Below are 21,872 nucleotides of genomic sequence, written 5' to 3'. Positions count from 1 at the left end.
CATTCCTTTACAGATCAAGTCTCGCTTCCTTGCTTTGGTCTTGGATGGGGTCTTTGGGGATCTTTAATGTTTTGACATCATTTTAAAACCAAAAAAAGTTAATCTGTGCTCTGTACAAAATCAACGATCAATTTGATTTTATTATTTATCTAGGGGCTGAATGACGCAGCCTGGGTGAGGGTGCTCTCTTAATGTTTGTATGAAATTTGATTTAATTTAATTCCACACTGTATATAACATGTAACGATTTCAAATTAAATATTCTTTCTACGTGTGTTAGCCTATTTTTTGATTTGTTGGCTTATGATATTAGTATGTAAAACATATTTTATAACTCTAGTCACCCTGGCAAAACATTTTGAATGGGTAAAGTTTGGGGAGTTGAACTTTTTCAGTGTCCACCAGATGTCAGCATTGTACCATTTAAAAGCACAGGAGATGGCTTACATGAAGATTCTTGAGAAACTTCACATTGATGTATTTGTATAATTATTTAATCCACTTTACATATTTTATAACAATTATAAAAAGAAGACATACATTACTACCTCAGACCGAGAGATTCTAAATGTAAAGGAGAGAGCTTGTTATTTTATTTGAACCATGTTAATGCTATTCTCTTCCTTTGCCATAGAAGGTATTTAAAATTAAATGCCACACTACAACAATACTCCTGTACTGCTAACTCGGCACATTTCAATTTATTTGGACAGTGTATCTTTAAACAGCCTTGGAGAACTACACCTGCAGACATACGCTGAGATGCACCATTGGGCAGTGATCAGTCACAGGACTATTCCTTGAAGCAGCACTGACTTGACCAGCCAACAACACATCAGTCAATCATTTTACCCAAGTAAATTAGCATTCTTGGGTTTCTTGAGTTTATTGTGCAAGGTCACCTAACTCGCAAATCATGCTCTGTGCGCCCGTGATTGGCTCGAAGGGTTCAGAATGCCATGGGTTTGATGTTGCTGTCAAGTCTTGTCCGACGCGGTCTGGTTTGGAAGGTGACGCATCCTCTAGTCGCTGCACGTGTGGGCTGCAGCACCACTGCACTGGACCTGGAGGTCAGGTGGAGGTCAGGTGGATGCCCACTGCATGTGTCAAAGCCACATCACCAGAAGATTTGTGCCTAGCTGACATTGAACAGTGGAATAGAATAGTGATGTCTGTTCAGTGGATCAGTGGAATGGAATGGTGATGTCTGTTCAGTGGAACAGTGGAATGGAATGGTGATGTCTGTTCAGTGGAACAGTGGAATGGGATGTAGGCGTCTGACGTCAGGTTCCCTTCTCAGCTGGTGCACAGGTCCTCTCATCAGCAAGTAGGAACTTTCACAGCTTCAACTTTACTGTTTACTGTCCAGTACGTCGGCTCTGTGTGATGAGACAGAAAAGAACCAGGGGTGTAAGAACATATCTATCTGCAATATTATGCTTTGTGTTACTGTAGCGCTTCCCAAGAACACTGTACCGTTTTAATTTTTTTATGATTTAGGCACATATTAATTCCTTTGCTCAGATTGCATAAAAACTAGTGTTATGGTGTTGATGTTACAGGGACTGTGATAAATACAAATGCAGATCCCACTGTTCTGATTGCGTTAATAAGTCAACTTTTTTTTGTCCTCTGGCATATGGTAGGGTGCTTTTTATACTATTACAGTTTTCCTAAAATTTGACTTCTATCAAAAACAAGATTAAGATTCTTGACAAAACACAGCCCCAAAAGAAACACTACCAAGTTTAAAAAAAATAAATAAAAAAAAACAGGAATACATTTTATCTTCCTGAAAGGCAGTGTGTTGACACGTATGTAAGTGCTTACCCTCCGCTGGTGGTCTGAGCATTTGATAGCATCTGTAGAGCAAGACGAGGAGGAGAGCCTCCCCGGCCTGGAAGATGATGTAGAGCAGAGGAAAGAGGTAGAGCGGTCCGATCACTTCGGGGAGGAATGCCACTTTCAAGATGGTGGAGCACAGCTGGATGTTCTGGCAGCCGGTCTCAACCGCAATAGTCCTGCGACACCTTAGAACACATTTACACAGCTGTGGGGCCCCCGTGTACATCATGTCCCGTGCACCCCCCCCCCCCCCCCCCCCCCAGCAGGAAAACAACCCCAGTGGGTTCACCATCAGTGGGGTCTCTTCTTGGATACAGTTTTTTTTTTTTTTTAAACTGAATCAATTAGTTAGTTAATTAGCATTAATCCAACAGATGAACCTCTCAATTTCAAGTTTCAATTGATGCTACATCACAAAGGTCGAATATACCTGTGAGGAGTGGAACGATAGATATACCTGTGAGGTATGGAACGATAAATATACCTGTGAGGTATGGAACGATAAATATACCTGTCGAACGAGTGGAACGATAAATATACCTGTCGAACGAGTGGAACGATATGGTCAGTGGGTGACCATTCATCCGACCCCCTGATATTCACTGGAGTAAAGTGCTGTACTTACTGTCCGTTGAGTTTGCAGAGCGAGGACATGACGAAGCCCAGGAGGAAGCCAGTGAGAGGCATGAGGCAGGCCACGGCCATGAGCTGAGGAGAGAGCACCACCCACACGCTGCCCCCGATGGTGATGCCTGACATGACGCCGATGGCCACGGAGGCGATGAGGAGGATGCTGAGGCCAATCTGTCAAGCAGGAAAACCATGCTTTCAAATCTTAATTAAACACTGCAGTTCCTGACTGCCATCCTGACAGGACAGACGAAGCTCATTGTTTAGAGCTACTTTAACACTCTTGTTACAGTTTGGGCCCAAAATACCTCCTAGATCTTCTTACTCCCTATCAACCATCAAGAACCCTTAGGTCGTCTGGAAAGGGACTGCTAACTGTTTATAGACCTAAGACAAAACATGTTAAAGCATCGTTCAAATATTTTGCTTCTTATTCCTGGAACAAACTCCCAGAAACACTTAGATGTGCCCCAAATGTTGCTACTTTTAAATCAAGGCTCAAAACTTTCTTGTTTTATTGAGCCTATGAACACCGATTTGCTTGCTACAGGAGTACCTGTCTAAACTGTGAGTTGTGGCACTTATATTCCATATGATAATGTTCTTCCAGTACACTTACTTTCTTATCTTTTATTTTTATGTTCATCATCTTCTTTTTACTTGTTTCACTTTACTCTTATTTTTTTTATCATTTTAATTCTTTATTGTCTTTCCTGCTATTGTATATGTAAAGCGTCAGACGCAAGAATGATGAACCTTTTCATGTGTCCAAAGGTAAGTTTTTTTGTGTGTCACAGGGGATTTGTAAGATAGGAAGATAGGAAGATACTACTGCACATCTACACTGCAGTTCCTGACTACCATCCTGACATGACAGGCGAAGCTCATTGTTTTAAGCTACTTTAACCCTTTAACTTTTGTTGTTTATGCGTTTAGATTAGGAAGATACTAACTAATCTACAAAGATAAGGCCAGACAAAGGCTGTTTGCAAAGACAATAACAATAACAAATAAGCTAACGGGTGTTGCAAGTGCAGAGAGAGGCCAGCTAACTTTTATCAGTTCATCTAGGGATCCAGTGTTTGGGCTCACCTTAATAATCATTTTAGACCAGCCAGGGATCCAGTGGTTGATGGCGATGCCCACCCCACAGGGCACTAGGGTCATGGCGAGGGCGATGAGGATGCCAGTGTAGGGCACGGCGTTCTCCAGGTCAAAGCCCTGGCAGTACAGGTACAGTAGAGTGGGCATCATGGCCAGAGCCAAGACCGTTGAGCATGTGGTCATCACGATGCTGTCAGTGCCAATCGAACACCAAAGCCAAAACACAACATGGAAGCACGGGTGAGCGGAGAACAGCTTCTACAAGAAACAACCTAAAATTTCAACAACAGCCAAATGTTGCACAGTTATGGCTGCTTATGTCAAAGAGCCATTTACAGTTTGAGAGTGGGACTGTTATGGTTGTCTTTGGACAGGGGTTATGTTAAACAAATAAGTCAAGCGATTATCTAAGGTTTTGATCCTACTCAGACAAATAATCACAACTGAGAAAACAGCTGCAGATGGTGAACAGTGTTCCCACATTCGTCGCTGTTTTTCCCCACAAAATCCCACTGAGACGGGTCATCTGAAGAGGCTCCACCCCAGTCCTTAAACTCCCACTGCGTCAATAGATATCACCCAAAGTTCAGTAACTCGTTACGTTTAATCAGTGGATGTTACCCAAAGTTCAGTAACTCGTTACGTTTAATCAGTGGATGTTACCCAAAGTTCAGTAACTCGTTACGTTTAATCAGTGGATGTTACCTGAGGTCCAGTAACTCGTTACGTTTAATCAGTGGATGTTACCTGAGGTTCAGTAACTCGTTACGTTTAATCAGTGGATGCAACCTGAGGTTCAGTAACTCATTACGTTTAATCAGTGGATGTTACCTGAGGTTCAGTAACTCGTTATGTTTAATCAGTGGATATTACCCAAAGTTGAGTAACTCGTTACGTTTAATCAGTGGATGTTACCTGAGGTTCAGCAACTCATTACGTTTAATCAGTGGATGTTACCTGAGGTTCAGTAACTCGTTATGTTTAATCAGTGGATGTTACCTGAGGTTCAGTAACTCGTTATGTTTAATCAGTGGATGCAACCTGAGGTTCAGTAACTCGTTACGTTTAATCAGTGGATGCAACCTGAGGTTCAGTAACTCGTTATGTTTAATCAGTGGATGTTACCTGAGGTTCAGTAACTCGTTACGTTTAATCAGTGGATATTATTACCCAAAGTTCAGTAACTCGATACGTTTAATCAGTGGATGTTACCTGAGGTTCAGTAACTCGTTATGTTTAATCAGTGGATGTTACCTGAGGTCCAGTAACTCGTTACGTTTAATCAGTGGATGCAACCTGAGGTTCAGTAACTCATTACGTTTAATCAGTGGATGTTACCTGAGGTCCAGTAACTCATTACGTTTAATCAGTGGATGTTACCTGAGATTCAGTAACTCGTTACGTTTAATCAGTGGATGTTACCTGAGGTTCAGTAACTCGTTCTGTTTAATCAGTGGATGTTACCTGAGGTTCAGTAACTCATTACGTTTAATCAGTGGATGTTACCTGAGGTTCAGTAACTCGTTATGTTTAATCAGTGGATGTTACCTGAGGTTCAGTAACTCGTTACGTTTAATCAGTGGATGTTACCTGAGGTTCAGTAACTCGTTACGTTTAATCAGTGGATGCAACCTGAGGTTCAGTAACTCATTACGTTTAATCAGTGGATGCAACCTGAGGTTCAGTAACTCGTTATGTTTAATCAGTGGATGTTACCTGAGGTTCAGTAACTCGTTACGTTTAATCAGTGGATGCAACCTGAGGTTCAGTAACTCATTACGTTTAATCAGTGGATGCAACCTGAGGTTCAGTAACTCGATACGTTTAATCAGTGGATGTTACCTGAGGTTCAGTAACTCATTACGTTTAATCAGTGGATGCAACCTGAGGTTCAGTAACTCATTACGTTTAATCAGTGGATGCAACCTGAGGTTCAGTAACTCGTTACGTTTAATCAGTGGATGTTACCTGAGGTTCAGTAACTCGTTACGTTTAATCAGTGGATGTTACCTGAGGTTCAGTAACTCGTTACGTTTAATTAGTGGATGTTACCTGAGGTTCAGTAACTCGTTATATTTAATCAGTGGATATTACCCAAAGTTGAGTAACTCGTTACGTTTAATCAGTGGATATTATTACCCAAAGTTCAGTAACTCGATACGTTTAATCAGTGGATATTATTACCCAAAGTTCAGTAACTCGTTACGTTTAATTAGTGGATGTTACCTGAGGTTCAGTAACTCGTTACGTTTAATTAGTGGATGTTACCTGAGGTTCATGTCACCCTGCAAGGCCAGGGCAAAAAGGTTTGAGAGGTTTCCCCCCGGGCAGCATCCGCAGATGAGCACGGTGACGGCCTCGATGGGGGCCAGCTGGAAGACCTTTGCCAGGCTGAAAGCGGTCAGTGGCATGATGCCAAACTGCGCCACCACGGCGATGGCCACTCCTTTGGGGCGCAGGATGTGAGCCCTGATCTTGGCGATCTCCATGGTGCAGCCCAGCCGAGACCATGGTGATGAAGAGGATGATGATGGTGATGGCGCTGAATGGCCATGTCCATGGCGGGGGAGAAAGGGGAACTGGAAGCCACTGCTTGATGTTCTTCGGGGAGGTCAGAGTGGCGTTGGGGGTACTGGAGCCCAGGCCAAAGCTGCCTATAGGCGGACCCAAGTCTGGCTCATGACATCAGCCATATCAACGCTGCTGATCTATTGTGTTTTGCTACACTAAAGGAAGCAGGAGTGTAAACAACATTGGGTTTTCATCACTTTAGTCACAGCAACCCTTTCCATAATTTATGTATACATTCATGTGTACAACACATAGAAGTGTAAAAATGTCATTATAAATGATGTCCTTTCAAACAATATTTTACATTCAGGCCCAGAACTGTAAAATATATAACAAAATAATAAGATAGTCCTAACAGCAAGTCTACTCAACATCTTCTACTTCCTACCTACATCATACACCAACATGCTCAAGCTAAATCACAGAATACAATTCTCCTCAGAAAGAGCTACACTACTCATGAACACAGATTGAAGTTAGCAACACACACACACACGTACACAGCTTGACACAACAGTCTGTGACACACACAGTCTCTCCAACCCCCCCTTCTGTCTTTATGGGAGTGAAAGGCACCACAACACCAAACAACAGCGTTCATGGGTTCCTTCCTTAGAGAAAATATCGGTCATTGGGGATCTATAGAGATCTATTGTCCCAATGTTATCTTTCCTCTCGTGAATAAGATGTCTATGCAGCGAATAGGGTTACAGATGCGCTCCTTAGCGCCAGCTACCCTCGGGGAGTTTGACAAGTAACGAACGCGTCTCGGCCCAAAACCAGATTTTTTTTTTGCCTTGAGAAATTGGATGTTGAGAGTGCGTGTGAAAACATGCAAAAGCGTGTGTCACACGGCGAAAGTTGGCAGTTGAGAGTTGGCAGCTCTGCTGACTGTCAGGCTTTCCATCCCTGGGCCACGGGGTAGCCACCTTTAAGGTTATGAGAGGATCTCCAGGGGTTTACGGGATCCCTGACACCAGTGTTTTCCACCCAAATCTGTTTCTTTAGAAAACTAGATGAATATCATTTGATGAACCTTTTTTTATGGACTGAATGGGCTTTGGCCAATACATGCTGAATGAAGATGTCTTGCGCACTTATTGAAGCAGAGAACAAGCCGCTCAGTCCACACTCAGTGCTAATAAGTACAAGAATGACGATCAGGATCTCCACAGCACATACTAATAATAATGACCTTCACTATTCGTCTTCTCTGTTGAGGTGAATGTCATCTTTGATCTTGGCTCTTTATCTGAGCGTGGCCGCTGGAGCTGGGCGGCTGAGTGTGCTGCCTGGGGTGTTTGTCTGGGGATGAATCGGTGTGGTGGGCTCAGGGCTATTCTCTCTGTTTCCTTGTGACTTTCAGCTGCTGCAGAGGCAAAGAAAGGCCACGGCTGTTCATCCCCAGTGAGGCGACCAGGGCTCATCAGATGCCAGAAAACCTCAGAGGTAGTTTGGTGCCGTGCTTGCCAGGCTGTTACCACCCAACCTTAACCATGACAACCAAAACAGCTCCACAAAATCTGCACGAAATGTTTTCAAAGACCCTCTTCATACCCATCTTGAATACATAATAGGACGCTCATTGGGGTCCCCCCCCCCCCTTTAGGCTCCGGCTAATGGGGGCTTCTCTAATCAAACTGAACTATTCATGCAGAACTAGCCATGCTACTGACCCTATATAGAGGTCCAGTCATCTGCCAGGCTCCCGCTAAGTGCTTGTTGGATAAGATGTCAATCAATACACTTTGTGCATACCTACTGATACAAATATTTTGATAATTCAAACAGCCAAAAATGTAGTTCACTAATTGTATTCTTACAGCTTTATTTAATTTAAAAGAATAGGTTTTGCCTGTGCAACAGATATCTTTGTACATATAGTTGTCTCTGTTTGGACAGAGAGTATAACTAAATGGTATTTAGAAAGCCCTTTTATTGTCACATTTGGAAAAAGACAAACAAACATAACAAGAAATACTTTTCTTACCTTCATTTTGTGCAAAGGATTGTGTTACTGCTGCGTTTACTGCTCTCAGGACTTCTCTCTCTCCCTCTTTCACTCCCTGTTTCTCTCTCTGCCTCTCCCCCTTTCACTCTTTCTTTCTCCCCCTTTCACTCTCTCTTCTTCTCTCTCTCTCCCTCTTTCTGTTCTGCTCCATCTGTCTCCTCCTCTCGGTCCTCTCTTCACATTCTTCAGTCTGACCCTGCTCCTGTTGTCTTGCACCCCCTGTAGCATGTCACATGCCGAGGCGCTCTCAGCGGGAGCTGGGTATCACACGGCATCGGGGGTGTGTGTGTGGGTGTGTGTGTGTGAGTGTGTGTGTGTGTGCTGTTGGGTGGGGTGGGGGGGGGGTGTGTGTGTGTGAGTTCTGTTGCAGAAACATGCATTTCCTATGATGATCCTCTTGGCTTGGCTCTCTGGAGGCGTAATGTTTGCCTGTCTTAAGGCAGGCTTCCTCAGACACTAGAAGGTGCAGCGTGAGACGTCAAGAGAAGCCAGGAGGAACGTCCAGGAGAGCAGGGACCACTTTACCCCTCACGTCTATCAGTGTGAAGTTACAGATCCTAATCACATCAGTAACAAGGCAGACCTTTCACTATCAGGTTTTTCTTAAGCATCTTGGAAACACAACTATGAGCACTTTACACTTGACCTTTTCTTTAGACTTTACTTGCAGAGCGCCTAATTCTTTAACTGGGGTACGTGGGAAAGGGCTTTGGCATCAATAGGACACTGACTGGAAGAGCGTAATTGCTTCAGTGGCATCTTTCCCCCTTGGCACCTGTGCGCTGTGAGCTTCACTGTCAAAGGATATTACGTAACGGGCTGCCAAAGATGAGAGGCCTGTGCCAATTTCCCTGGCTCCTTTTGTTGGATATACAGCAGTCTTTGTGGTAACTGGAACTCAGTCATGCCTCTTTCACCTGTAGGAAACCGTCTGGCTCCAACCCATGTCTTTAGAGAGGCTTTGCAAACAACAATCATGTACAGTCTGGACAGTTTGTGTCTTTCTCCCACAAATGTACTGCAGAAAAAAAAGAGATCACCTGTTACACGTGGAAGAGTATGCCGTTATGAACTCTTCGTAATTATTATAATTACAACATTAACAGAAGGGAAATACTCACCATGCCGTCAGCTCCTGTTAGGGATGTTATACTGGTCATAGTGGATGTTGATTTACTTATGAAGCAGTACACTGTTAATATAGAGTTCTATTCTCTTTGTACAAGCAGCAATTTAACATAGGCATCACAGCAAAGAGCTTTAAATATGGCTAAGATCTGTGATGAAGATGTCCGTAATTTCGCTTCCCACAGAGGAAACGTTGACTTGCAAAGTAAACGTTCATAGTGCCCAGTACTATTAGTAATGTGTGATCACATCACTATAATGAGCCCTTTGTGTCATAACTGGGACATCTAGCTGGTCAAATGCTGTATACATTTTTTTTTTTTTTTTAATATTCTTCATGTGCTTATTATCCCAGGATTTCTTAAGAGAATTCCTGCCTTTGGAATGCTCTTAATTCCCTGGCGTCAACCCAAAGGCAATGTCCGTTTGTTTTGGTTAAATCACTCATCTGGTCAGGTGATGCGGGGCAAGGATTCACGAGGCTTTCGGGGGCTGCTCTTTTGAATATATTAACAAAGGAGGCAGTTCAGCAGAAAAATATTTGAAACAAATGGTTTGAAATGACAGTGTCCCAGATTGATTCTACATTTACCTAAATGTACCTTAGGCTTGGGGACTTTTTAAAACTCTGGATTACATTAAATCAAGTCACGCTAATCAACTAGAGTGTCTGACAGTTGTAGGTTCTTCTGATGCCCCCTACTGTTTGTTTAAAGAATAGGTCAAACAAATCAAGAATATCCATGTAATCATTGTTATCCATTATAGAGAAGATGCTTTTATGTTATCTACAATATAAATACAAAACACAAACCTACTATTATCAATTGCAATGGAGTGCTAAAACATAACGTGACATAACATAACTAAAATAAGAATGGCCTCGTAAGTCTATACTTTTTGCTTAAACATCCATGAATCCGAAACAATCGCATTAAACCATTCGATGCCACAATACACCAGTGTTTGGGTTTACATTGTTTAAAAAAAATACCAAGATCAGCCATTTGAAACGGATGGCTTTGGGTTTGTGGTAAGCAACAGGAACAGCGGACACTCCCTTTGAGTGTACGTCTTCTGGGCCTGCCCACTACAAACGCAAACAAAGGAAATGTAGTCCTTTTTGGCAAAGACTACGATTAATAGTGGACGGTCATTAGACTTCATTACCCATCTAGCTGTGCACTCTTGCCCATGCGCTGTGGATGTTGTAAATGTCCATGTGTGAGCGAATCACGTGTAGCGATTCCGTTGATCGTCATGTTTCTGCTGTAAAGACTTGCCAGCTTGCTTGATAGATAGATAGCTTATTTCGTTTCCCTTCCCTTCAGTTTGCCTTTAGTCCATTCTTTATTTTTGTCAATTATTTTTCCAGAGAATGAGCGATAACGATGATATTGAAGTCGATAGTGATGTGAGTTGTTGCAATTCTTGTTGTGAAGTTAACGTCGTAGTGGCAGAATCATTTCTGGTTTGAAATCTGATAAACATGTTTTCCTGATTTTTTGCTTCTGGTCGGTAGTTGTGGGGAATCGTTAGCTATGCTAATATTTAGTTGAATTCTGCGGGGATTGTTTCAGGCTAAATAATTGAGCAAAGCTAGATAGATAGCTAATGTTAGCCAGCCTTCCATTTGATTGGTCACGAAATAACAACGTATTTGACATTTGAGTTTAGCATATATTGAGTTACACTAACTCTTGTTTTTTTTTTTTTCAGGACGAATCAACGAGATACCTTAATGTGGTACGTGACCAATGTATAATTGTATAGCTGCTTTGAATGTTAACCTTGCTCTCGTACACTTCCTTAACTACGGAATTGCTTGGCCTTTGGCACCTAACGTTAGCTCGGTTCCTGCCTAACAGCGCTATGTGGCTATCTAGCTAACCTGTGTTTTCGAAGTTTTAGCGCCAAGCCTTAAACAATTCCTGTAATAACGTTGGTTTTATAATTAGCTAGAATGGGACGTTAAAATACGTCGTCTTGAATGTTAGCATGCGAGCTAGCTGTCGTGGCGTTCGCCAGTTTTTACACTAGCGCTAGCTAGCTGGTGTCTGCTTTGAAGGCAGTAGCCATCGAGCTAGCTACCAGCTATCCACTGTCTTAGAACGGATTAGGGTGTGCAGATGGATACATAATATTCGTTTATAGACATGTAACATTAGTCATTTGAAAGAAGTCGAAGACGTTGACCAACTGTATCGGACCTTTATGTTGCGCATGCATTTGACTTATTTTTTTCTTCATATGTACGCCACCAACGATTGCGCTGAAAATATTTACGCATGAAGGGGTAATCCCATCCCACAAGCCTAAGCGCGCCCTATATTTAGCTGTGCTAAATTATCAATTTCCTATAGAATGAAGCCAGAACATGACTACACCTATGCACATTACGCTGTCATAAATGTGACATTGGTGCTGCATTTTAAATAACTGATTGTTAATCGTAGATCGTAAGAATATCTGTCAGCTGTTGGACGTTGCAGGCGTTCGCATGTCCTTTACGTCTAACCGCACAATATTCATGCTGGGTGAAACGAGTGCAATTGATTCTATGAAAAACATTAGCTAGGTTACATAAACCAGGCCTGCAAGATTTGACTTTGGACAACCTCTGTGGACGTTCATTATCGGCTGGGCCTTGCACGATTTTCACCACCATGTCATCCCAAGAGATGTAGCTTGACGCCTGTAATATGGAGCAAATATGACGATGTTTGTTTTGAAGGCAGGGAATTATAATGTATTGCAATGGAATCCTCTATAATAGTGTTATTAGAAAAATACAGAAAATAGTTCTGTTGCCTCATTCATATTTCTGTGAATTGTTCCAAAATGTATACCCCATTATTGCAGCTGTATCTGATTGAAGTGTTACTAATATATACCAATATATGATGCTGGTATAAGCCTTTGAGGCATTTAACACCAGGTGTGGTGTCTCCACAGTAGCAATTAGCCTACCTGTAGATCACCAGAATGTAAAAGTGTCTCACAGTCTCTTTTGGACACGTTTTCATTGGCCCACGCACCCACCAGCAGAGTTAAATGATTTTGTAAAAGCAAGTATTTAGTTGGATGTTGATTTGTAAACCTCCAGGTCATTTTTTGTATGTGCTCGTCCTATTAAGGAAGCTTGCCAATAAACAAGTTTAGTTTTCATCTGCATCACCACAGATACTGTTCCTGCCTTGCTGTTTCACAGTTATAAACATGCACAGCCTGCGAAAGGAATGAATTTGAAGCATTTTTGAGCCAAAACACCCAATCCACATTTCCAAGTTTCCCCTCACAAAATACAGTTGGCACGAAGAGTCCATGGGGTCGATGTGGCAGGCAATCCATATGGGTATACCTGAAGAACACTACTGATGTTTCTATTGTAACCTGGTTCAGGCTTATGGTGGTGTTCTATTGACTGCTCTGAGACTTTGCCCCAAACCAGACGTGTTCCACCATAACCTCTGTTTGGACGTGTCTCTGGGTCTTTACCCAGGGTCCTCTAATCTAGAAGAACATGTGGACATGAGTTCTAACCCAGGAATAACAGAATTGATCCTTTTGTTACACAATTACAATTCCCCAGTGTGTATGCATTGCGGTCAGTAGTATGGTGGTGATTAACACAACTACAGCTTAGTGTTGTGTATGTGAATGGATTCGAGAGTTAGAAAGCATGTTATTTTAGATGTCGAGTTGTTCAGTGGTTAACATAAGAACTGAATCTCAATTTTATTTTCAATTTTAGCCTATTTATTTATGCAGCAGCATTAACCACTCACATTGTCTTAAGACTTGAGAGCCCAAGGGATGATCCATAAGAGATGGTTGTCAGGCTGTGTTAGAAAATGCTTCCACAGTAAACACTAGTAAGGCAAAGTAGCAGTATGTATTTGTTCAGTTTCACATTGGCTTGAATGCAATTGTGGACGTGCATGTCCAAAGGTCTCTGTCAGAAAGACATTGGATGGCCTACAGAAGGATCTCTGGTTAAATGCCAAGTCTCTCCGAGAGAAGCTTAATATTAGGGGTTGGGCTTCTGGGATGAGTGTCAGAAATGGGAACACAAGCTGGACAGGACATAGAGGGGTGGGAAGGATCGAGATTGCTAGTGTTTGTTGCTTAAAATGTTGGTGCTATAAGGCCCATATAATTTTTTGTTTTTGTTTGAAGAATAAGCATTTTATCATAGATCCTAATATGGAGGTCTTCCTTATGTTGTGTCCACTTGTAGCATTTTTGTCACTGCTTCTAAGGCTACCATTGAGCATCTAACTATGATGAAAAAATGAAAGATAGTTGCAGACAAATATAATAGAGGAAGCACGATCTGCTGGCTAGTAGGTTCTCGCTGCAACTGTGTGTTTTCTTTCTGGCCTTGTCCGTCTGTTTTGGGGATGTGTGTTTGTGGAGTTTGACCTAGTTAATGGCCTCCGATGTGCTGGTCCTTAGGCAGACAAGCGGGCACACCATAATGCGCTGGAGCGCAAACGCAGGGACCATATCAAAGACAGCTTCCACAGTCTACGTGACTCCGTGCCCGCACTCCAAGGAGAGAAGGTGAGTGCCCTTCACGCTACTCTCAGCTGTGTGTGTCAGTGCCAGCTTAGTTGAACTTCTCTGAGGTCTAAAGGTGGGTTTTATAGACGGTAGAATGGTTAACACACGTTAACAGTTCTGCCATTCACAGTGTATTTTAACTATGGCATTGTGACACTAAAATGAATGACATCACTATTATGACAGATTTGGATTATGACACAGATTATGACACAGTAAATGGACTCAATCCTATTTATAATGGTCACCCCGTGTAGGTTATAGATCTATTTGTAGATAGATAGTGAAAATAACTGTAATTGCTGTGGTTTTATTTTTTCAATGTAAGGTAATAGTTATCTGACATTGTTGTCTCATTCATAGTCAGTGATGTCTCAATTTAACACTGTTATGCCTAAGGCAATGGTAAAATGTAGTTATTTATGTGTGCATAAAATTATTGGATATTCCACATGGGAGCTGTCATGTGATTCTGTATATTAGTTATACGTAGTAATTTTTTTAATAACGACTAAAATACATTTAGAGTGCTGGTGATAATGGTGCAGGAATGTAAGTTTGGAGGTTTGATGTTATAGAGCAAGGTCATAATAGTTTTCCATCCAAATTTGTTTTTATTTTGATAATATGTTTGTATTCAATCTGAATTTCTGTTTGTAGTTTCTGCCAATGGTTTAATCACTTTTTATTTGTTTTAGTTTCTGTTTCAGTTTTAGTAAGTTAATGGGGCGTGAAATAATTTGCTCATCATTTAAGATGTTATCTCAAGAACTTTTTATACATTCATTTCTGACAGAAAGCCTCTTAATATACCGGTGGACAACATGGTTCCGTTTTTGTATAGAGATAAAGCCAAAATCCGTCCATCAAGGTGTCAATTTTGGAGCTAGTGTTTGCAAGAGTAAGGAATTGCTCAGTAGAGGCAAGAGTCGACATCAGGTACGCCCAACGACTTACAAAAAGATATCGGGTACACCTACTAATATGGTAGACCCGTCCCTTAGTCTCGATATCAAGGTGCAGCGCGTGGCAGACTCCTTACATTGAACTTGCGGCAACGACTGAAGAACGAAGTAGCGTATACAGTGATACTGACTGGATGCTGACGAGATCACTTTGTTTCAGTTGAAAAGCATGAACTTTATCACAGAAGTAAAGGCATATCCAGCTCAGATCACAGTGTATTTTAACTATGGCATTGTGACACTAAAATGAATGACATCACTATTATGACAGATTTGGATTATGACACAAATTATGACACAGTAAATGGACTCAATCCTATTTATCGGTTGGTTCGGTTTTGTAACGTTTATGACATTGTAGTTGTACATAGACGCAACTTTAATTCTTCAATGTTTGGATATTGGAACACCTTGTCATATTATTCACTCTAGGATTATTTATCGTATTGCTAAAGTTAGCTCTGGAATTAACAAGTCTAATTTGATAAACAAGAACATGAGAACATTGCATTGCCTATGCTATTAAAACCTGAACTGCCAGCAGCATTTGTCTTGCATCTTAAGCTATTCCCGATTAGCTCATAAAAAAAAGTCTGCAATGGATACATTTGCAGTTGCAGTATTGCTAATGTTGTATATCGTTTTCTCAGAAAAATAAATAAATGACGGCACGACATGCAGGGAAGGAAGGCCACAGTGGCCGAGGAACATGCGATATTCACCAGGCCAGAAAAGAGGGACAACAATGGCCATGGCCGTCGTGCCGTCCGGTGAAATTCCTACCCTGATTAACACATGTTTTACTATTCCTTACCTTATCGTGTACATTCCTTCATCTGACATGAAGGCTGAAATATTAATATAAACGCGTTGTGATCTCCACTGGGTATTTGGCTAACGTTACACATTCATTGTACGTTCTGGTACGGAATGCTATTGCAGTGCAGTGTGAGATAACAAAATAGGCTACTTTGTCATTGAAACACACGGGAATGGGTCATTTAGCAAGCAGCAGTTTTTTTTTTTTTTTTTTTAATAAATGTGTATTTGTGTGTGAATATGTCACGTGTGACCCTACTTGAAAATTTTGTTGTATAATTTGCTGCTGCCAGCACTCTGTGAAACAGGCGTCCCGAGCGCAGATCCTGGACAAGGCCACCGAGTACATCCAGTACATGAGGCGGAAAAACCACACTCACCAGCAGGACATCGACGACCTGAAGCGGCAGAACGCCCTGCTGGAGCAGCAGGGTGAGTGCTGGAGGGGTATTTACCGCTCGTCCGACCCATGTATCCACCCCTACACACCCACACTGATGCAGGCACATTCACACATTTGGGGTGGGCGGTATTTCAGTATTATAGTTGTCTACGGTATTATGACATGCTACCACATGAATTTTGCAATACCATCAATACCGGAGTATGTTTTTAAAGCATGAAATAAAGCATATGAATTTCAGCTGTCAGAGAATTCCACATCAGTTACCGGCAGTCTGCTTCAAAATCTCTTTCCTACAATTACCAAATAAAATACCTAGGGGTAATCAGCCAGATGAAATCGTTTTTTTTAAAATTATTTTTAAGAACATTTAAGAACAATGTCCGGTTTTGAAATGGAACAGGTGTAATATATATTTTTGGTGGGAAATATTGGCACTGTTTCCGAGTTTGGCATTGCAAGCGATGCTTAGCAAAAACACACGGGTAGGTCACACCCAGTGGCTGAACTATGTCTTCTTAATTGTCTGTAAATTATGTTTCCATAAGTCAATGCGGTGACATGTACCAGGACAACCATCAAGCCGGACAGTGTCAACAGGCTGGTGAAAAGACCCATGGGGGCTAAAGGTTATTTTGATGACTTTTCATTGAAGTTTTAGTTTCCTGTTTCTTGTTAATTGAGTCATATAGAGTAAAGTGTGCTAGTAACTAGGGACATTAATCATCATGTTTTATTGTAACTGTTCATTAAGAGAAACTGTGTTAATGGAAAAAATAGTTTTCCAGACCTTAATCTTTCTTGATCATCTTTAATATTTGAAATGTTTCTTTTTTTTTTTTAAATAATACTTTTGAAATGCATAATTGTGCTGCTTTTGCTACTGGAAAGATAAAGTAGTATTAAGTGTATGAACTTAAGGTGATCTAATACCAATGCCATCCATACAGTTGAAAGTACCGTGATCTAATGTTTAGTCCATATCGCCCACCCCTAACACACATGCACTGTATGCAAAGAAAAAGATGTTCAGCGCATGTCTAACTCAAATACACACAGAAGAGAACTGTCATATCAGATTCAGGTTCATTATCTGCTGTCGATGTTGTTGTTTTTCAAAAATGAAAAAGTCTCATTATGGCCAAGCGCAACTCCAAACAAGTCCTTACAACGCAACTTCCAATGCAAGAACTTGAGTGTGTAACAAGAGGCAAAATTAGTGTAGTGACTTTCTGTACTGATGTTCGTCCATACTGATAAATGCACAATCGCACCAAATGTGTCTGTATTTACCCGTCCAGACTGATAAATGCACAGTTGCACCAAACGAAAAGCACTGGACACAAGAATGGGAATTCTATTTTCACTGCTAGTTGTAGTTGTAGTCTTAGTTTTGGTTAACTAAAATAACCCTGGTGTGTGTGTGTGTGTGTGTGTGTGTGTGTGTGTGTGTGTCTGTGGTTCTAGTCCGAGCGCTGGAGAAGGCGAAGGGGAACGCCCAGTTCCAGGCGTCCTACTCTTCCAGCGACAGCAGCTTGTACACCAACCGCAAGGGGGGGGCCGTGTCCGCCTTCGACGGGGGCTCTGACTCCAGCTCTGAGTCTGAAGAAGAGGAGCCCCCCAACAGGAAAAAGCTGCGAGCGGAGCCCAGTTAAACCCCCCCTAACCCCCCCCCCCCCCCACCCTCAAAAAGGGCCACCACCAGAGACTCTCCTGTCAGACCTCCCAACCACCCCAACAGCCCCCCACTTCCGCTCTTCATCATCAGCATCGTCTTCCTCCCCAGTACCCCCCCACCCCCCTCCTCCTCCTCACCTGGCGGGGGGAGGAATGGAGTTCCCGCCTCAGAGGCTCCACAGGTCACCACTGCACACCTCCTGATCCAGAGAGCGCCCCTGTCTGGACTGGGTTGGGCCCGGTCCGGCCCGGTCCAGTCAGACGCTGACTGGGGACGTTTTGTTTTCTTTCTTCTCATTTCTTCTTCCTTCTGCCTTTACCGCTCGTCACGGCGCCACTCCCGTCGTCACGACGACACACCCGTCGTCACGACTCCAACTCCGAAAACAAGCCACTCCTTGAGTGAGGCAGCTCCGCCGTCTGAAGGACTTCAAACGCCTTTCACACACACATCACCCCACATCGCCAGGACAACCCCAGAGGAAGCGTGGAGGAAGGAGGGGGGCAAGCACACAGTTTTAGCTAAGCTTTGTTATACCCCCCCCCCCCCTCACCCCTGCAAGTACGACGCAACGCCATCAGCCCGTGAGCATGGGGGAGATAGTCCTGCAGAACAGCTTACCTTACTCCTGCTAAACACACACATTACCTTTTTAAATATTTGTACTTTTCCACTCGAGAAAAAAAAAAAAAGAATGTGAAGTTGCTTTTGGGAGGGGATGATGATGATGGTGTGTGTGTGTGTGTGTGTGTGTGTGTGTGTGTTACCTGCCTTGACCTGCTGGTATAGTTGGATTAAGATTCTCCCCTCTAAAAATGTTTTTGTTGCGATGCGTACATTTTAAGTCCTTTTGAAATGAGTTTGTGTTCTGCTAGTCAAATTGTCGTTGTTTGCCTGAGATTATCAATTAGAAATAGATGAAATGAGGCTTTTTGTGAAGTGTTTTTTATTTTAATTATTTTTCCTAAATTGGGATTAGGCACAAAACAAAACAAAAAAAAGACAAAAAACAAAAAAAAACAATTAGGGATTTTGGATTGATGTGCACTCACCAGTCAGAGGCCGAGCCTGAACCAAGCCTGGCACGAGTGTGGCTCCAGCCTGTTGGTTCCGGAGCCAGATTGGACCGGGTTTGGTCCAGAACCATGACGAGCGTGGGCCACCTCACAGTTCCAGTGGAGTTTGAGGATGTAGACTATAAATATGAGTATCTGTCGTTTTCCTTCCCAAATGGATATTGAATGTTACACAAAGCAGTTAAAGGTAGTAGCCTTTTTATTTTTATTACAACAAAAGTCCATATCAATGTGTAGTGAAATACACTCTATACTCCTCCATGTTATTGATAATACCAACCAACCCTTCCCAGGAAATACGTGCCTGTCTGGGGAATGTTTAACTTTTTTTTTTCTTCTTTATTTCATTTAAAAAGAAATAATTAGTGTGTACGAAATAATAGGTAATTGTTTGATTCCATTCCATGGAAACTACAGGTATGTTGTACATACTGCCAACAATTGTCTTGCAAGTTGAGGCATACCTTTACTACGGAACTATAAATAAAACTATTTTATCCTTTTATGATGTGTTATTTGTGTTTACCAAAGGTCTGATGAAAGATGGAATTTAAGGGTATTGCAGGGCTTGAAGAAAGGTTGGAGTAATAATGGGGTCACTGGTAATAATGGGGTGACAGTGGTACAGGAGGTAAAGAAGTCGTTCAGTAATCAGAAGGTTGCTGGTTCGATTCCCTGTCGAAGTGTCCTTGAGCAAGACACTGAACCCCTAATTGCTCCTGATGTGCAGTGTGCCATCAGTGTAAATGTAAAATGTGTATACATTGTAAGTCGCACATATGTAAGTCGCTTTGGATAAAAGCGTCTGCTAATTACTAAATGTAATAATGGGGTAAATAGGGTCACAGGTAATAATGGTGTTTGGGTTATAATGGGTTAAATGGGGTTGGGGTAATTGCTTCTGAACACTATAGAGGCAGTTGCTGTGTCATGTAAATCCCAAGCTGGAGGAGGCTGCTCCACTGGGCTTGTGGTTGGGCAGCGCGCTGAAGTGGTGCGGCCTCAGGGCTGATCTCTAAAACAGCACGCTGGACTCACTCGCGCGGGGCCATCCAGACATCGAGTCATTCAGAGGGCCAGAGCCAGCGCCTCGTCTCTCTTGGGTGTGGTCCCTTTCCCCCTCTGATTTTCCAAGGAAACGGGAGCCGTTCTGCCAGAGAGCTTCTCGGAGATCTGTCCCTCTGCCGGAGGAGTGGCCGGGCGGGGCGGGCGCAGCGAGCCGAAGTGAGCCAGAGCCAGAGCCACCTTCTCTGGGTTCACGTTGTAAACGGGGTGCGTCCGAGCCTGCCGCCCAGAAATAGAAAGCGGTGAAGCCAGAGTGGAAGTGTGTTAGTGATATTGGATTTGCTTTAACTTAATTTAAGTAACTTTAGGACACACACACACACACACACATATACACACACACCAGTCTTTTAACTGTGTCTGGAGAGAGCTTTGGAATCTTTGCAGCTGCAGATGACCCAGTGCAGAAGTACCATACTCCTGAGGTCACTATATGCGTCACTATCCAAAACTTCTATTTCAAGAAATAAATTGCATGGCTGTAGGAGTTTAATGCATTTGCCTGGTATGGTTTGTCCTTATTTGCCATGGTAACAGAGTTGATGTTTTTAGTGTTTTTTTTACAGTCAAAATTGGTGTGAAATGTAAAAGATTGTGTATGTTCCAGCAGCCCCTGTCTTGAAGAGAAGGACCGACGTAATTAAATTCATGTCGAGAGTAAGAAATTAGTACAGGCTACATTGACGTAAATACCAAATTGATGTTGAAATTAGGAGTTGGCCTCGGCCTGAAGGCTTGAGACCTACCAGCCTGTTGTCCTCGCCCCCGAGGATGAACTCCTGAGGAGGGGACGTGCAGCTGAAATGCTGGGCTACAGACAGCCCGCTCAGGCAGTAGCACGTGTGGTAGAAATCTTGAAACCTGGAAGAACCAAAGACAGTGAGTGTGTGTGTGTGTGTGTGTGTGTGTGTGTGTGTGTGTGTGTGTGTGTGTGTGTGTATGTGTGTGTCAGCACTTTAGTTTATTTTTTTTTACACGTCAGACAATACAGGATAAACTTCACTGTGCAAAAGTTGCCTGACCATCAAATACTTTATCTACAAAAAGAATGATCAGTGAGGACATGCATCTGTATCTGAGGACGCGTATCTGAGGACGTGTATCTGAGGAAGCGTATCTGAGGACGTGCTGTCCTTGAGTGTAGACAGAGGCTGTGCAAGGAATGTAGTGGCCGATTATACAGGACAGGAGCGTTGTCATGTCACGTGAAGAGACAGGAGTTACATACCACAAGTCCTCTGTCTCGCTCGTACTGTTACCTGTCACTAACATGGTCACTGTGAATACTACACACTACCGACTCTTCAACACTGATTACTAAATAATAAAGGATACCACTGCATTCAGTTGTGTGTGTGTGTGCGAGAGTGTGTGTGTGTGTGTGTGTGTGTGTGTGTGTGTGTATATGAGCCCTAACAGAGACTCACTTGCCAGGCTTGTCCAGGAGGCCCCCGGTTGGACACTGGCAGCAGAAGAGGATGTATTCCTGCAGGGCCCACTGATCAAACACACACACCTCCAGACTCACGGCTGGGTCTCCTGCAAACACACACACACACACACACTTTCAGACTGACGTCTCTTGCAAACACACACACACACACCTCTAGACTAACGTCTCCTGCAAACACACACACACACACTTCCAGACTAACGTCTCCTGCAAACACAAACACACACATCTCAAGACTAACGTCTCCTGCAAACACAAACACACACACCTCAAGACTAACGTCTCCTGCAAACACACACACCTCAAGACTAACGTCTCCTGCAAACACACACACACACACACCTCAAGACTAACGTCTCCTGCAAACACACACACACACTCCTCCAGACTAACGTCTCCTGCAAACACAAACAAACACACATCTCAAGACTAACGTCTCCTGCAAACACAAACACACACACCTCAAGACTAACGTCTCCTGCAAACACACACACACACACACCTCCAGACTAAAGGCTGGGTCTCCTGCAACCACACACACACACTCCTCCAGACTTT

The 21,872-nt window shown here is 42.7% G+C and overlaps 2 protein-coding genes across 5 annotated transcripts; one reads left to right on the top strand and one right to left on the bottom strand.

Moving 5' to 3' along the window:
- Positions 1 to 1,036: 1,036 nt before the first annotated feature.
- On the bottom strand, positions 1,037 to 6,151 carry LOC116223598 (sodium/bile acid cotransporter-like; the record flags this gene model as incomplete). Its single annotated transcript, XM_031580900.2, is given in 7 exon segments — positions 1,037 to 1,379; positions 1,831 to 2,030; positions 2,471 to 2,649; positions 3,568 to 3,769; positions 5,848 to 6,080; positions 6,082 to 6,123; positions 6,125 to 6,151. Coding segments are annotated over 7 exon segments (942 nt in total), but the record flags the coding sequence as incomplete, so codon positions are not given.
- Positions 6,152 to 10,491: 4,340 nt separating this feature from the next.
- On the top strand, positions 10,492 to 19,299 carry LOC105909807 (protein max). Of its 4 annotated transcripts, none has more exons than XM_031580283.2 (6): positions 10,492 to 10,703; positions 11,009 to 11,035; positions 13,748 to 13,855; positions 15,933 to 16,086; positions 16,591 to 16,671; positions 17,510 to 19,299. In XM_031580283.2, the coding sequence occupies exons 1-6, from the start codon at positions 10,668 to 10,670 to the stop codon at positions 17,695 to 17,697; spliced, it is 594 nt and encodes a 197-aa protein (XP_031436143.1). In that variant the 5' UTR covers positions 10,492 to 10,667; the 3' UTR covers positions 17,698 to 19,299. The 4 variants fall into 4 exon arrangements, with proteins under 4 accessions (XP_031436143.1, XP_031436145.1, XP_031436146.1 ...); XM_031580284.2 differs by having other exon boundaries at positions 10,494 to 10,703; positions 15,933 to 16,071; XM_031580285.2 differs by lacking the exon at positions 16,591 to 16,671.
- The last annotated feature ends 2,573 nt before the right edge of the window (positions 19,300 to 21,872 follow it).

The sequence above is a fragment of the Clupea harengus genome, chromosome 14 (assembly GCF_900700415.2).
Source record: "Clupea harengus chromosome 14, Ch_v2.0.2, whole genome shotgun sequence".
In the NCBI taxonomy this organism is placed as follows: Eukaryota; Metazoa; Chordata; class Actinopteri; order Clupeiformes; family Clupeidae; genus Clupea; species Clupea harengus.
Note: the sequence above shows the minus strand (reverse complement) of the source record. Positions and strands in the feature narration are given on the sequence as shown.

What these genes read in the sequence shown, in the direction of transcription:
- LOC105909807 (XM_031580283.2), top strand. Translation starts at nt 10,668, where the DNA reads ATGAGCGATAACGATGATATTGAAGTCGATAGTGAT. An exon ending in CAACGAGATACCTTAATGTG is followed by an intron (nt 11,036 to 13,747) that starts GTACGTGACCAA and finishes GCTGGTCCTTAG; the next exon opens with GCAGACAAGCGGGCACACCA. An exon ending in AAGACCCATGGGGGCTAAAG is followed by an intron (nt 16,672 to 17,509) that starts GTTATTTTGATG and finishes CTGTGGTTCTAG; the next exon opens with TCCGAGCGCTGGAGAAGGCG.